The 17,142-nt window shown below is 33.4% G+C and overlaps 1 protein-coding gene across 2 annotated transcripts in view; it reads left to right on the plus strand.

Moving 5' to 3' along the window:
• Positions 1-16,109, plus strand: part of Itgb1 (integrin subunit beta 1) — a 48,867-nt gene extending 32,758 nt beyond the window's left edge. The window contains exons 10-17 of one of the 2 annotated variants that reach the window (XM_047520592.1): positions 1,260-1,400; positions 1,562-1,761; positions 2,838-3,076; positions 3,285-3,507; positions 5,200-5,432; positions 8,996-9,162; positions 10,259-10,339; positions 14,806-16,109. In XM_047520592.1, the coding sequence (XP_047376548.1) occupies positions 1,260-1,400; positions 1,562-1,761; positions 2,838-3,076; positions 3,285-3,507; positions 5,200-5,432; positions 8,996-9,162; positions 10,259-10,333 (1,278 nt within the window). In that variant the 3' untranslated portion in view covers positions 10,334-10,339; positions 14,806-16,109. The remainder of the gene's footprint in view (positions 1-1,259; positions 1,401-1,561; positions 1,762-2,837; positions 3,077-3,284; positions 3,508-5,199; positions 5,433-8,995; positions 9,163-10,258; positions 10,340-14,805) is intronic. The other variant, XM_047520593.1, reaches the window with a different exon arrangement.
• The last annotated feature ends 1,033 nt before the right edge of the window (positions 16,110-17,142 follow it).

Genomic DNA, 17,142 nt, shown 5'->3' on the forward strand with positions numbered 1-17,142 from the left:
TTTATAGGATTGTTCTTGGCTCACATGGGAGTTGATACTAAAGACAAATTGTTTTTCCCTTCTAGAGCTTAATTCAGAGTACCTTTAATGATATCTACTGAGCATTTGTTAATAATCATTTTAAATAATCTGAAGACTTTTGCAGTATTTTATAATATTGTACATTAATAATATAATGATATTAATAATTAATAATAATTAATAATATAATGGTAATATACCATTTTCACAAAATCCTCAATAACCCTTTGGTAGGATGAATTTTAGATATTTTTTTACATTGTGCAATGGGTATCCCTAAATGTTTTGGAAAGAACTAAAGGGCTTTTGCAGACTTTCAAAGATTCCAGTTGTTCTATGCCTTCCCTATAGTTGGTCTCTGAACAGAATGTTTTCCTAATTCCTAGTCTAGTAGGGATGTGAGCAAGTGGTAGCTTGCCACTCAACTTCCTACATTTGTCCTGAGAGCTGATATTTTAAATAAGGACTAACTTGAATTGACCTCAGGACCTCATGCATGCTATGCAAGCCCTCTGCCACTGAGTTATACCATTAGCCTCTTAGGTGTTTGTGTTTTTGTTTTTGTTTTGCTTTTTTTGGCCAGAGCTATAGTGATCCTACACAGATTTATTCTTGGACTGTATAGTAGATCATTTACTCTGGTCCCTAGTTAACTGGAAGGTATAGGGCCAGAGGAGAACCATTTACCAATGGGAAAAGTAAACATCTGTTCTATATTCCTAGGACTCCTCATAATGAGCATTGGACCTCTGTGCTATATGATCATTAATATTTTAACTGAAAAATTGAAACAAATGCCCTTTTCAATTATGTATATTATTTTGAAGATTGAACTCCTTATTAATTAAAAAAGCTGTTTCTCTAGGTTCTGTTTTTTTCTAGTTACTTAGTTGAATTTGGCTTCAAAGTACTTTATTGAAATGACATTTTTAGCCGGGCATGGTGGCGTATGCCTGTAATCCCACTGGCTCAGGAGGCTGAGGAAGGAGGATCATCAGTTCAAAGTCAACCTCAGCAACTTAGTGAGGCCCTAAAGCAACTCAGAGAGACCCCATTTCTAAAAAAAATATAAAAAAAGGGCTAGGGATGTGGCTTAGTGGTTAAGTGGTCCTGGGTTCAATCCTAATACCAAAAAAAAAAAAAATTTTTTTTTTAAACAGTTCATCTTATATATTGATTTTATGCATTGAACTAGCATTTTATTTGACTTCCCTATTTATAATTATTTTTTCTTTTAGTCCCTCTCCTCAGAAGTCATTTTGGAAAACAGCAAGTTGCCAGAAGGAGTAACAATAAATTACAAATCCTACTGCAAGAATGGGGTGAATGGAACTGGGGAAAATGGGCGAAAATGTTCCAATATATCCATTGGAGATGAGGTATTTTCTAAAAATGTTTTCTATAGAAAAGAAAAAATTGCTTGTTTACAGAAAAGCAAATTTAGTTTCTAATTTGAGAAAAATTTAAATCAGTATTTTTTTTTACTTCATTGATATTCACTGCTAAGTTGTTAACTTAATCTAATTTTTCTTCCTTCAAGGTTCAATTTGAAATTAGCATAACTTCAAATAAATGTCCAAATAAGAAATCTGAAACCATTAAAATTAAGCCTCTGGGCTTCACTGAGGAAGTAGAGATTATTCTTCAGTTCATCTGTGAATGTGAATGCCAAAGTGAAGGCATTCCTGAAAGTCCAAAGTGTCATGAAGGAAATGGAACATTTGAGTGTGGAGCTTGTAGGTAAGCTGGGAGTTGAGTGACAGAGTTATATGGGCTTAGAAAGTTATAGGCAGGCTATATTTTGGGATACCAGTAGAAAATCTCTAGAACAAATGAATTATTCTAACCACTGTTAATAACTAAAAGATCATTTTGATGACCTTTTCTGCTGTTTTTTGAAGAGTACTCATAAGTTACTGCTAAATTGAAGTATAATAATGAATACTTTCATAGCTCTGAAAGAAGTTTACTCAACACACTGTTAAGGTAGTATCTGGGTTTTTCTCTTGTAATAGAATTTACAATTTTCTAGAGCAAAAAAAAAGCCTGTGTAAAAGATGTTTTGGGAAAAACATATCAAACTGATAATGGTAATTTTGTCTGAGAAGGAAGATTCAGGGAGCATTGAAGGATGTTTACCCAGAAAATAGTATTTTTAGAATGTAGAATCTAACCAATTACTTAAACATTTTCATACTGTGGTTACCTTTTTAAATTAAAATATAAAGCTGAATGTACTGAGGACAGCTTTCTCCTTAAAAGAATAGAAGGAGAATAGGATGTTTTGATTTAAGTGTCAGCCCTCAGTGACCATGGTTATTGGCCATGAAGAAAATACATGGCTGTAATTCACCATCAGTGTTCTTTGTTTCCTTCAGTAATGGGAATTGAACACAAAGTTGCTCTACTATTGAGCTACATCCCACCCCTCTTTATTTTTTATTTTCAGACAGGGTCTTGCTAAGTTGCCCAGACTGGCCTCAAACTTTCGATTTTCCTACCTCAGCCCTCTAAATTGCTGGAATTATAGATATGCACCACTGTGCATGGCTCACCATCAATTAATTGCCTGTTCTAAATAACAGTGTGAATGTTATGGTTTTATTTTCATGTTGTACATCTCTTGCTTAAGTCATGAAGTTCTATTTTTAGTAAAATAGCATTTAACCAAAAAGCTTACCTTGAAAATACTTTGCCTAATGTATTCCCACCTAATGCATTAGTAGTTTGAAGACCTTGTTCATAGTTTTGTTTCCTCTCCCCTAACTTATTTTAAATTATTTTTATTCTGATTGCAACTTTGGACTCTTCTTCAGGTGCAACGAGGGACGTGTTGGTAGACATTGTGAATGTAGTACAGATGAAGTTAACAGTGAGGACATGGATGCTTACTGCAGGAAAGAAAACAGTTCAGAAATCTGTAGTAACAATGGCGAGTGCGTCTGTGGACAGTGTGTTTGTAGGAAGAGGGATAATACAAATGAAATTTATTCTGGCAAATTCTGCGAGTGTGATAATTTCAACTGTGATAGATCCAATGGCTTAATTTGTGGAGGTGAGAAAAACACCAGAAATGGTTATAAAATGTGATCCCCTTTAACACCGTAAAACATATTAAGAGTTTACATGTTGAATAACTAGAAAAGGCGTGGCATTCAGGGTCAGTCCATTCCTTAGATATACTTTCTTCTTTGCCTATTTTTAAATAAATCCTGTGATTTTGTTTTTACCACTATTTTAAGAAATTATATCTTTAATTGCAGGAAATGGTGTTTGCAGGTGTCGTGTGTGTGAATGCTACCCCAACTACACTGGCAGTGCGTGTGACTGTTCTTTGGATACTACACCATGCATGGCTGTAAATGGACAGATCTGCAATGGCCGGGGCATCTGTGAGTGTGGTGTCTGTAAGTGTACAGATCCAAAGTTTCAAGGGCAAACTTGTGAGACGTGTCAGACCTGCCTTGGCGTCTGTGCTGAGCATAAGTAAGTATTTCCTAATTCTTGAAATAGTTAATATTTACTTTCTGCCTACCTAAGTATGTATTGCCACATAACTAGAACAGGTGCCAGTATGTTATAAATAAAATGTCTACTGCAAAGAAACCAACTTTTTTTTCTTAAAAATTCTTTCTCAGTAGGCAGTGTGTGTTGCATGATATTGAAGTGTGTGTCACATGAGAGCTGCACTATTACTTTGATCTGAATTTGTTCTATAATTGAATCCATGTGGCTACCTTTGTTAAATTAACATTACTATCATTTCGTTGTTGCTGTTTTTGGGAGTGAAGCCATAGCTAAGCACATGCTCTATCACTAAGCTATACTCCTCAGTACAATTACTGTTTATTGACTTAGTAAAATTAAAGGTTTTTCCCTTTGCAGAATTATTATTATAATGGTAATAAATTGTTTAAATTAAGATTTATGTTTATATTCATTATGTGATAGGGCTAATTTTATTACCTATCTTTCTTTATTGGTATTAACTTGAACTCTAATGAAATTATAATTTGATTTGGGAAATTAGCAATTTTTTATTTTGACTGAGTTTTATAAAAATAACTTTAATGGAATATAACTGACATACAAAAACTCAATATATTTAAAGTATAGAATTTGATAAAACTTTTTTTTTAATTTGTATCTTTATCTGATAATCAATAGGAATCAATGACTTGTTTTAAAAAATCCAAATGCTGGCATTGTTCAGCAAAATTTGTCAGTTTATATATAATTGTTATAAAATTGAACTGCTAACATTTGTTCACTGAACATTTTGAATTGCATTAATGCTTTATATCCCTGCATTTATATTAAAAAATCCACACATGAATTAAAATGAGAAAACTTGCAATACCTGATTTCTGTCCCTTAGTTTTCCACTCACCGTCATATACTTGGGTACTTTTTGACCCCATGGGGGGGAAAAGTCTGACATTCATAACTACCAACAGCAGGAAGAAGAGAAAATATTTGGTCATTTTGATAATGAAATGCTTCTCATCATAAGTGGATTTTTAAGCACATTTTCCATATATGCCACATGGTAGCTGGATGTCTTTTGGCATAATTATTACACATTTGGCATGGATAGCACACAAGTTGATGTCTTTGTAAAAAGACCAGCCAGATAGGCCTCACTTGCCTCTTGCAAAGCCCCAGATCTGTTTTGAAGTCCTGAGCAATTTCTCTCACCAGTTACAAGAAGCAAAAAGTTTATGAATCAGTTCAGTGGGCTTCCAATGACATCTCATTTCACAGAGCATATGAGTGCCTGCCTTCTAACAGTGAGTTTTCTTCACCCCTACAGTAGAGGGTATACTCCTACAAGCAACTTTTGTAGCCAGTTGCTTCCTGGGTGCTTTGCCACTACTTGGTTTGCTGGTAGGTTTGCTAGCAGTTGGCTTTTTACAAGCCATGGAATAGCTGTTTCCTTCCCTACTCCATTCTCCTTCAACTGGAATTTGGAGAGCCTGAGGTGGTGCTGGTGTTAGCCACTGACAGCAGTGGGGTCATGGCTGCTGGAAACTAGCATTTCTTTTATTGATTTACCACTCAAATCCTCCTTCGTTAATTATGGTTGAATTTGGACACAAGTTTGGCACACAAAATAATCTTTAAGCAAAATTTATCCTGAATACTTCATTTTAAATTTAACAATTTATGTTTTAATAGAGAATGCGTTCAGTGCAGAGCATTCAATAAAGGAGAAAAGAAAGACAGATGCGCACAAGAATGTTCACATTTCAACCTGACCAAGGTGGAAAGTCGGGACAAATTACCTCAACCAATACAGGTTGACCCCTTGTCCCATTGTAAGGAGAAGGATGTTGACGACTGCTGGTTCTACTTCACGTATTCAGTGAATGGGAACAACGAAGCCATTGTTCATGTTGTAGAGACTCCAGGTAGAAATCTGATAATGTCAAAAATACTTCTCATTTTCTTTTATGCCTTACTTTTCAGGCCTGTTGTAAGGTTTTCTAAGACCCAGAAACAGCCTTTATCAACTCTTATTTCAGGTTCAGTTGGAAAATTTTCCTTTCTCAAATCTTAAAATTTAAGAAATATAGAGAAGAGAAATCAAGCTTTATGTTTTCTGAGGGAGTGTTTAAAGATTAAATGGCAATAATCAGAACTTGGAACCATGCCTGACAGGAGGTACTCAATAAGAGTGATGTCACAGGTGATATTTAAATTTGGGCTTGATTGAACCTTAGATAATGGGAAATATAATTTGTTAAAATATATCATTAAGTGTTGAATTTGTTTAACCTCTCAGAAGATGCAGCATTTTTTTCTCTTGGTTTTTTCTTGTAGTCTTTTTGGTAGATTCTTAGGAATTTTCTACATTAGTATACAGGGTTTTGTGTGAACATATTTTGGAACATATGGTAAATATATTTAACTTTATTAAACTGCCTAACTTTTTAAGTCTCAGTGCTGTTTTATATTATCAGATGGGTGTTTGGCAGATATTGTTTCCTACTCACCTCCTTGTCTTCTCATTTTCTTAGAAGTATCTTTTGAATATCTGAAGTTTTATTTATTTATTTGTATTTTGGGGGATGGAACCCAATCTTTGTGCATGTTAGGCAAGCTCTCTACTACTGAGCTATACTCCTAGCCCTGGAAGTTTTAATTTTGACAAAGTACAGTTTACCAAGTTTTCTTTTATTGACCTTGATTTTACTATTGCATCTAAGAATTCTTTTGCCTAACCCAAGATTGTAAAGAGTTTTCTCCTATGATTTCTTTTAGAAATTTTATAACTTCTGGTTTTACATTTAAGGGCTATAACCCATTTTCAGTTAATCTTAGTATATGGAGGTAGGGTCAGCTTTTTGCATGATTGTCTAATAGGTCCTGCGTCTTTTGTTGAAGATTGTCCTTTCTCCAGTTTTGTTGAAAATTTGGTGAACTTAATGTGTGTAGGTCTGTTTCTGACTGTGTGTTCTATATTCTCTTCCATTAATCTGTGTGTCTGTTCTTTGGCCATACCATACTGTCTTATAGCTTTATGACTAGTCTCTTTTTCCATTTAAATTCATTTCTTAACTGATACATAAAACATAAGAATGTCCATAAATAGGATAAACATAGAATGTTTGGGGTGCATGTATTCATTTTGAAATGTTTAAATCAGGTTCAACTTATCTACTCAAATATTTATCATTTGTTTATAGTGTAAACTTTCAATATATTTTCTTGTAACTTTTTGAAAAATACAGGTCATTGTTGTTTATAGTTGTGCTGCTGTGCAATAGCATACCAAAACTTCTTGTTCTCACTTCACTTTAAGTTAATACCCATATGTCAACCTTTCCCCAATCCTTCCCTCCTCTCTCCTCACCTTTGCCACTGGTAACCACAGTTCTACTCTCCATTTTAATGAGATCAACTTTTTTAGATTTTTTTTTTTTTTAATGTGGGTGAGATCATGTTGATAGGGGACAGACAGATACAAATGATGGGAACACAAGTTATGGGAATAATTCTATAAAATGGGCCCACTGTGCTGACCCCCACATGCTTTCTTTTTTAAGAATCAATTTTTAAAGAATCAATTTACTTACAGCACTGCCTGACTTAAGTAGACTGGATATATCACATTCCTCAGCAAACTACCTGTTTTTGCACACTGTCCCTCTCCTCTCTGAGAGGACCCATTCTCTCCCTTGAGAGTGTTGCCTTTAACTTTTCCTGTCCCTTCAATAATCTAAACCCATGGCTGTTAGTCTGAGTGACATGTTTGAAATCTTTCTGATTTGATGGCAAGAATCAGGGTTTAGAGATGGGGGCAAGGGGTATCTTTGTGCTACCTCAGTTTCCTGGAAGGAAGCCCAAACCCTATAACAGTGTGGTACTTGTATTTCTCTACATGGTTTTCATTTAATATAATGAACTTCTCTTCCATTCATACTGTTGCAAATGACAGAATTTCACTCTTTTTTATGGCTGGATAGTAATTCCATTGTGCATATGTGTCACACTTTCTTTATGCACTCATCTGTTGATAGATACTTAGGTTGTTTCCATTTCTTGACTATTGTGAACAGTGCTGCAATAAAAATGAGCATGCAGATATCTCTTTACCATACTGATTTCATTTCCTTTGAATATTTACCAAAGAAAGGGATTTTTGTTTTTAATTTTTGAGAAACCTCCATATTGTTTTCCATAATTATTGTACAAATTTAAATTCCTACCAACAGGTTCAAGGGTTGTCTTTTTTCACTTCTTTGCCAGCACTTTGTATCTTTTGTGGTTTTTGGTAATAGCTGTTCCTATTGGATTGAAGTGATAATCCCATTGTTGTTTGATTTGTATTACTGTGATGATTAGTATTGAACATTTTTTCATATACCTGTTGTGCCATTTTTATGTTTTCTTTTGAGAAATGTCTGTTTAGGTCTATTGCGCATTTTTGAATTGGTGTATTTCTTTTTTTGCTATTCAGTTTTTTTTAGTTCCTTATATGTTCTGGATATTGATTCCTCGTCTGGTATGTAATTTGCAAACATTTTCTTCCATTCTCTAGATTGTCTCTGAATGCTGAAAATTGTCTCCTTTCCTGTGCAGAAGTTTGATATAGTCCTGTTTGTCTGTAATTACTTTTGTTTCGTATGCTTTTGGAATCTTTCCCCCCAAAATCCTTGCCCATTCTAATGTCCTAGAGCATTTCCCTTCCATTTTCTTTAAGAAGTTTCACTTTTAGATCTTACATTTAAGCCTTTAATCCATTTTGAGGTGACTTTTCTCACTGTCAAATATGGGGGGTCTAGTTGCATTCTTCTGCATGTGGATATTCAGTTTTTCCCAGCACCATTTATTGAAAAGATTTTGTCAAAAATGAGTTGACTGTAGATTTACTTAGATTTAGACTGTGTGGATTTACTTTTAGGTTCTCTATCCTGTTCCATTGGTCTGTTTTGTTGTTGTTTTTTGTTTTTTATTTTTGGGGAGAGATTGAACTCAGGGGCACTCAACCACTGAGCCACATCCCCAGCCCATTTTTGGATTTTATTTAGAGACAGGGTCTCACTGAGTTGCTTAGCACCTTGCTTTTACTGAGACTGACTTTGAACTCATGATCCTCCTGCCTGAACCTTACAAACTGCTGGGATTATGGGCATGAACCACCACACCCAGCTATTTTGCAGGTTTTAATGTGCAAATCTTGCACATATTTTATTAGAGTTACATATAAGTTTTTGATGATTTTTTAAAATTTAAGTTTCTTATAGAAATAAACATATGTATTGAAAAATACATGATTGATTATTAATCATATGTCCTGTAGCTTGTAAACTTCCTGTTCTACCAGTTTTTTGTAATTTTTTGGGATAGCATGCATTCACTTACCTTGGGTTTTTATTCTTATTTATTTGATAAGATACTGCCCAGCTCATTGTGGTTATGTTTGGACTTTGTTCCTTGTATGCTCATTATTAACCTTCTGATTTTTCAGACTGTCCCACTGGTCCAGACATCATTCCAATTGTAGCTGGTGTAGTTGCTGGAATTGTTCTTATTGGCCTTGCATTACTGCTGATTTGGAAGCTTTTAATGATAATTCATGACAGAAGGGAATTTGCTAAATTCGAAAAGGAGAAAATGAATGCTAAGTGGGACACGGTAAGTTGTAGAACATCTAATAAGTAAATTAAATGTAACACTTTTTTATTAACAGTAAGACTGATTATTAAGGCCTTCTTTAAATATTTCATTTTCTCAAAAGTTCATTTCTCAGGGAAAATTTACATTTAGTGAAAAACAGAAAGCATTGTAAATATGTTCCATTGAAACAAAACATTATAATAATAAATGTTTTACAGTGGCCAGCATTTTTAATTCTTTAATAGTTTTAATCTTAAATTTGCTCTTCTACTTTGTCTAATGAAAAACAGAATCCTAAATAATACTATTTGTGCAGTAAACTATTCAGTGGAACCATTCACATACTCTCTCTCTCTTTGTATGGTACTGGGAATTGAACCCAAGGGCATCTCTGTACCATTGAACTACATCCCCAGCCCTTTTTGGTTTTTTATTTGAGATAGTTCACCACTACGTTGCTGAGGCTGGGCTCAAATTTGCAGTCTTTCTCTGCCTCAACCTCCCAAGTTACTGGGATTATCGGTGCGTGCCACTGTGCCTGCTCCCCACCACCCTCATTTTAAAGCAAAGAATATTGAGCAGAGAGCAGCCAAATTTGAAAGGCTATTGATGATATAATTCTGCTTATATGATATTCTGGAAAAGGTACAGTTATAGGGTCAGAAGTCATAATAGTGGTTGCTGGGGGCTAGAGTTGGGGGAAAGGTTAACCAGATCATCTTGGGATGATCTTGATTTTGGTTGTTTATGCATTTGAAAACTCATGGAACTCTGCCTAAAAAAGTATATTTTACTTATGCAAAGTACATCTCAAGAAACCTTGTTTTTTAAGAAAATTTGAAAACTACAGGTGACTGAAAATTTCTGTTTAACATTTAGTGCTTTTAGATATAGAATCAGAGAGTGGAGTTGGCCCTCATATATTCCTTTTTTGACACAAGAAGGCAGTGATAATCTTCAGTATTTTTAAATTGTAAATGAATTTTAGTCATTTGCATTTTACTATAATTTGCTTTTTTTAAATATGAATTTTAGAGGGGTAGAAATAGTAGAAATTCTCTTTTATCGTGTCAATTTCTGGTGAAATCATTAGAAACTATTTCTTTTACTTTAGCAAGAAAATCCGATTTACAAGAGTCCTATTAATAATTTCAAGAATCCAAACTATGGACGTAAAGCTGGTCTTTAAGTTGCCGTTCGTATTTTCTTTCTGTCTTCGCATGTGAACTTTTATCTTTTATTTAAAAAAAATTTTTTTTAACTGCACTGTGTGTCCTTTATCACTATTGCTATTCTTTTTAAGTCTGGCTTTTTTAGATGGCTATTTTCTGGCTTTTCATTTTGTGTGTTAACAGCATTTAGAAGGATTTAACATAAATTTATATAGTATAGAAGCATCAGCTATGTCGTAGTGAAAAGAAAATGTGCTTTCCAATCAGATGGAGCTAGGTTCAATTCCAGCTTTTCCACTTAGTAAGTAGAATAGCACCACATCACTTTACCTCACAGAGGTTCAATTTCTCATATTTGTAATAAGTAATGGGTAATATCTATTATATTGAGTAGGTTTCCTTGGCAAATGGACTATAGTCAGCTCTAATCTTCATGATAGTACTATGCCTTTGGTGGTGTTATCTTGAAATAACATTACTATGTGTAAGTTTTAGGGTTGAGTAGTGAAAATTGAATGTGAAGTCCAAATTATAAAATAGAAAGATAAAGGTAACATGGTACAATTTTTATGTAGTTTACATCTACAATATCATTATTGGTTCTAGAAATATTTTGAGATTCTTTAGTTTTTTAATTGTAACTTGAAATTCTATTAAAAGTCATAAGACTGTGTATTTCTCTTTAATTATTAAATGATTCAAATTTTCTTTCAATTCTAAGATTGAATTTTTTTAATAACAAATATTTTAGAGAGAAAAATCTTTTTACAGTTTTAAATAAACACTTAGTTGAAAAATTCACAGTTGGAGAATAGCTGCTTATCTGTTCTCCAGGAGAATTATTTTGGTGAATTTATGTTTTATAGATGACAAGTTTTTTTTTTAATCATTTTTTTTCTTTTTTCAACAATGGATGGAATTCTTTCTTATACAGTTTTGAACTGTTCATATCTAGATTTTTATGAGATGCTTCCAGCATTATTTAATATAACTGTATAAGCCCCTAAAACTCTCTGATAAAAAGGTTGAGTTTAGAACCAAATTCTCCTAATTGATAATGCAGAATGCTTTCTCACCAATTAAATATAATAGAGCCTGAAAGAATTTTGCTTTTCTCACTTTGTACTTTGTTGTGTGAATGATGATGGTGTTGGTAATAATTTTAGTAATAATAGATAATACATGATAATCTTCATGTCTCATACATACTTTTCAGTATTAATCTATTTTGATTTAATGTTAGTAGTGAAAACAGGAACTGTTTTTATTTGTTTCACACATGAGGAATCTTAGGCACAGAAGGGTTAGGTAACTTGACCAAGTTTACAAGTTAGTGGGAAAACTGAGATCCAAACCCAGGTAACTGGACTCAAGGGCCTAGTTCCAGTCTAGTTCAAAGTACTGGTTACCAACCACCTATCTACAGAAAACTATGTTATCTGGTTAGGAAGAGGTAGATTACTATGGAGAATTGCAGCTTTGTGATGGTTGAAAATCAGGGTAACATTATGCAATTTAATAGGGAAATTACTTTATTACATGGAATCCATACACTGTAGTTTATTTGCTCTATTGGGAAAATAGATGTATTTTTTTGGTAATGGGAATTGAACCCTGGGGCACGTTACCAATGTTTAATATTTTTAAGGTATGTAGGAGGAACTTCAGTAATACTAGGGATCATGACTTGTTGGATTATTTTTTTATAAGCAGATTTTATTTAAAGTTAAATTTGCAGAAAATTATAGCCAAATTCATTATATGGAAAAATCAGTAAATTTTTTATTAGTCTGAGACATGACACATTTTAAAAAATTTGTAGGTCAAAAAAGTCAAATATTGACAATTTCATGTGTTTTTTTTTTTTATCACATAAGAAACAGTTGCTATTTGTGTTACTAAGATGAAATTTTCAACCTTACTATAAATGTTTAATTGTACCTTGAAAGAAATTAGCAACATATAGTTTTTATACCTAATGTTTTATTGTTAACTTAATTTTTTTAGCTGAAATGTTCCTTTTTTAACCAAAATCATCATTTCATATAATTCAAGAAGTAAATGTTTGGTAAAAATTTCTGTATGAACTGGTGAAGTTCAGGCACATTCATAGCTAGAGATTATGCTGAGATGTTTCCTATAAAAAAATCAAGGTAGAAATTCATAATAGAAATTATTGAATAAGCATTGAGAAATTAAAACAAATCATAGATTGAAACACAATTTTCTAGTATGGGACAGAGGTTTGCCAGTCAACTAATTTACATCATTAGCAGGCATTGTAATTATTTCAGCATGTGACTACCATGTAGGTGCATTAGAAAAATACATTAAATTATCAAGATGTAACCATTAAAGTGGGTTGAAAAATTAGTTTATCTTACTTTACTCTTATGTGGATTTAAATGTGGATGCCAAATCCCTCACAGTAATTCACTGCATGCCTATTATATTATGGAAATGACTTTGCAGCCCCTCTGTCAGCCATTCCAGAGCACAAGGATGATTTTGTACTGAGTATAGATGGCTTTATTTTAGGATATAGTCCTGTTCTCTAGTTATAAAATAAGCTTTGGTTTTTTGCAGAGTGGGGTTGCATTCTGAATGATAGACACTAATCTGAATTACTTTAGTTTATCTCCATTTAAACTGATGCCTAAATAGTGAATTTAATTTTACCTCTAACATTGCATGTTAAAATTTTGTTTGGATGGGTTTTGAAATAATATAATAAAAATGTTTGTACATATGACAAAGTAGACTTTTCTCCAAAGGTAAGTTCTTGCATATAAATTATGCTTTGGATTCATCAATAATATTGGTCTTTCCTTTTTTAAAAATTTTTTTGTTCTTCCCTTTTAATTCCAAAATAATAAATGTTAGATATCTAATTTATTGTTTTTTTTAAACTTAAGTGAATGGTAATTTATCATCATGACTAAAAAAATAGGCAGTACCAGCCTCATATGCAAATAGAATGATGGAAATAATGTCTAACTTCTTTGTGCTCTAAAACTTTCTAAGAAGATAATTGCTAGAATCCTGTTCCCTGACCCCCATTTGAAATGTCTTCTTTGATGTCAGTATAATATTAGAGTGTAGAATTTGAGATTCTATATGATTCTAGCATACAGGTTGTTTGTCTGAGGGATCCTGATGGGGAAATAACCAGTTGGATTTTAAGGAGTAATGGGTGAGGGCTAAGGTGTATTGTCTTGTTTAATTGGCATTCACACTAAACTGCTGAGCTGAAATCACAGTGATTTATTTGATATCACAGAACCCAGCCTATGGATGCTCTTCTTTCCCTTAATGATGATTTGGCACTGCCTTTTTTCTTGTCTCCTGTTCCTTTACCACACCTCCACCTATACCACCCCACACACATATTTAAAAACTTCTAAACTATAAATATTTCTACATACATTTGCCATTCTTTTCCCTGTACCTTGACTTTGTATATATTTGTTTATCTTTCAATAATTTATTTATAGTTGATTTCACTATGAAAGTATTCCTAATCTTCTCAGATAAAATTGACTCTCTTTTTCTACAATTCCCATATTATGTAAGTAATTCTATTTTGTACCATATCAGAGTAAGTTATTTTTCTTCTCTGTCATCTCCAAAACTGGAGATACCCCCTGGAGGGCAAAAATTTGGTTGTATGCTATTTTTCGGCTTAAAACATCATTGTCAGTATGTTTTGGATCTTGAAAGGTCTCTTGTATTTATGACTTGGAGTCTCTTGCCGGCCTGCAGTACTTATTACTAAAGTATAGTATTGTAATAAAATATCACCATAATAATAATTTCATGAAAAAAGATAATTAACATTTTAAGCAAATTTGGTGATGTGACTTGGTGGAGGCACAGTACCCTCAGTGACACTGACAACGTTACAAAGAACTCTAAATCAATAACTTGTTTTTTTTTGTGTGTGTGGCTCTAGGGCTTAAACCCAGGGCTTTCTGCTTACAAGACAAACACTCTACCACTAAGCCACATCCCAAGCCCTCAGTATAACGTTTATAGAAGGAACTCATCTCACAGCAAGGAAGCCAAGGAATCCCATTTTGATCATCAAACACTTTTGGTGTATAATAAGGATATAAGAGTCAGGCAGAGTTAATTCTTCCTTAAGATGGGCATTAAAAACTTGTTCAAAGGAGAGAATCCACCATGCTAGCAACGTAGTTTCTGCTATGGAGGACATTCTTAAATCAGCCCTCCAGTGGAGGAAAGACTCAGGAATGAAATAGTGCCAGATAACAGAGAGATCATCAGATTTGCACTGCCAACTTTAATTTTTCATCTTTAGAAGTCATTATTAATGCCTCCTAAAAAATTGTGATATCTGAACAGATAAAGTGGAATTAACTTTTTAAGGTGACTTTAACTCTTAATTTTGTTTTATAAAATAATACTACCTAGTTTTAACAAAGTGATCATTTTTCTCACTTTTTTCTTCTTTTTTTTTTTTTTTTAGGGTGAAAATCCTATTTATAAGAGTGCTGTGACAACTGTGGTCAATCCAAAATACGAGGGAAAATGAGTACTACCTGTGCAAATTTCACAACACTGAATGCAAAGTAGCAATTTTCATAGTCACAGTAAGGTAGCTTTAGGGCACTATTGCCATGGTTTTATTCATGTGCAGGTTTTGAAAATGTACAATATGTATAATTTTAAAGTTTTTTATTATTTTGAAGATAATGTTATAATCCATGCCAGGGACTGACAAAAGACTTGAGACAGGATCAGTATCCTCGTCATCTAAGGTCACATTGTGCCTTTTTTGACCTTTTCTTCCTGGACTATTGAAATCAAGCTCTTATTGGATTAAGTGATATTTCTGGGGTGACTGAAAGGGCAGAAAGTAATGAGCCTGATTAGAATTTTTGTTAATCATGTATTAAAACTGATATTTAGCTTTACAGATATGTCAGTTTTCAGTTATACAGAATCCAAAGTAAATGTCCTGCTAGCTAGTTTAGGATTGTTTTTAAATATTATTTTGCTATTTGCCTATTAGACATGACTGATGACATATCTGAAAGATAAGTATGTTGAGAGTTATTGATGTGAAACAGTTTTGAATAGTTGATCTTCAAAGGCCATGGGAAAAATTCAGAGTTAGGAAGGAAAAACAAATAGCTTTAAAACCTGTGTGCCATTTTAAGACTTAATCCTGGTAACTTTTATGCCTTTATAAATTCAAGCCTTCTATAAAAGTACTGGGAAATTTTCTGCTGAAGAGGCCTTGATTAAGCACTATTTACATAAAGGCCATGATCTACATAGTATATGCTGAATGGGGACCTTTTGGATTGAGTTTATTTTATTTTTTTTTATTTTGTTTAATTCCTGGTGCTTTTTATCACCTTTTCTAATCTTTTAGTGTATTTGTTTGCAATTTTGGGGTAAGACTTTTTTTTTTTTTTTTTAATCAACATCTTATCTTTGAAGTTTTAGCTGTAAATTTGCCTTTTTCATGGTCATGTGAAGTTTACTGTGGCTTATGCAACAGCAGTCACTTTAGGCAATCTTACTTTCAGTTGGTGTCCTAACAGACCACTGTGTATTTACTTCTCACTGCTTGAGTTGCTCTTCTTGTTTCATACTAGTCACATTCTTGTTTTAAGTGCCTTTTAATTTTAACAGTTCACTTTTTACAATGCTGTTTACTGAAGTTATTTATTAAATAAAAATGCCTAAAATACTTAAATTGTATGTTTTGGTGCTATATTGATCTACTTTGTCAGTTTGTGTGCACAAAATTTTTCTCAATTAAAGAAGTTGAGGAAAAACATTACTGGTTTGTTGGTATTCCACTTAAGAAACTAAAGCAGTTCTCTGTTGGGGTGTGGGGTGAAATATGGACTTAGATCCTTGTCTCCCTGTTTTGGGAGATAAAGAATTATTTCTTTATGAATATTCTCTTAGAGATATTACTAGGAACTGGAAATTAGAGATGGGATTGTCATTATAAGATAAACAAGGGAAATTTTTATTTTTATTTGGTCTTGATTTATTTTTGTGCCAAAGTATATATCCATAAAACATACTTGTGTGAAAGCCTGGCATAGTGGTGCATGCCTCTCCTGCCAGGGACTCAGGAGGCTGAGGCATATGGATTACAAGTTTGAGGCCAACTTCAGCATTTTGGTGAGACCCTGTCTCAAAATAAAAAATAAAAGGACAGGTGACATATTTTTGCACATTGATAATATTTGTGTTGCTTAATGACTAAAACTGTTCATTTAAGAGAGATGAGTATTCAGGTCTCCTGCAACAGCCAACTGACTGGCCCCTCAACATCCATTTTAAAGGTAAATTTGATCATATTTTTAAACATCCGCCATTCTAGTCTGACTTTCAGATCCTTAAGATTTCCACACATTCTTTTTATTTGAACTTTGTTTTATCTTTAGATTTGATAGCTCTATTAGGATAGGAACCTATGTGTTTTGATTAATCATTGTGTCCTAAGTACAGTGCCTAGCACAGAGTATCTGTTGAATAGATGGATCTGCTTTACCACCATATTTACCTATCAGCATCTACAGTGATACATACACTCTGCCTTACTGCCAGCTCCTATAGATGACTCTGTCCTGCAGTTGGATCCTCGATGCTATCCCCTCGTACCTGCTTAGAGAAGCAGTTCTATTCTCTCTTGCATCATCACTTTTACCCTCTTCTGGATCATCCCTGTCAGAAACAAACATGTTATAGTTAACATTTCTCTTTTCCTCTTTCTTTTAATAATTCAAGAGTGGTCTAACCCATACATCTCTGACCATTTGCATAGAGTGCTAGATAA

This window comes from Sciurus carolinensis, chromosome 12 (assembly GCF_902686445.1).
Source record: "Sciurus carolinensis chromosome 12, mSciCar1.2, whole genome shotgun sequence".
Taxonomy (NCBI): Eukaryota; Metazoa; Chordata; class Mammalia; order Rodentia; family Sciuridae; genus Sciurus; species Sciurus carolinensis.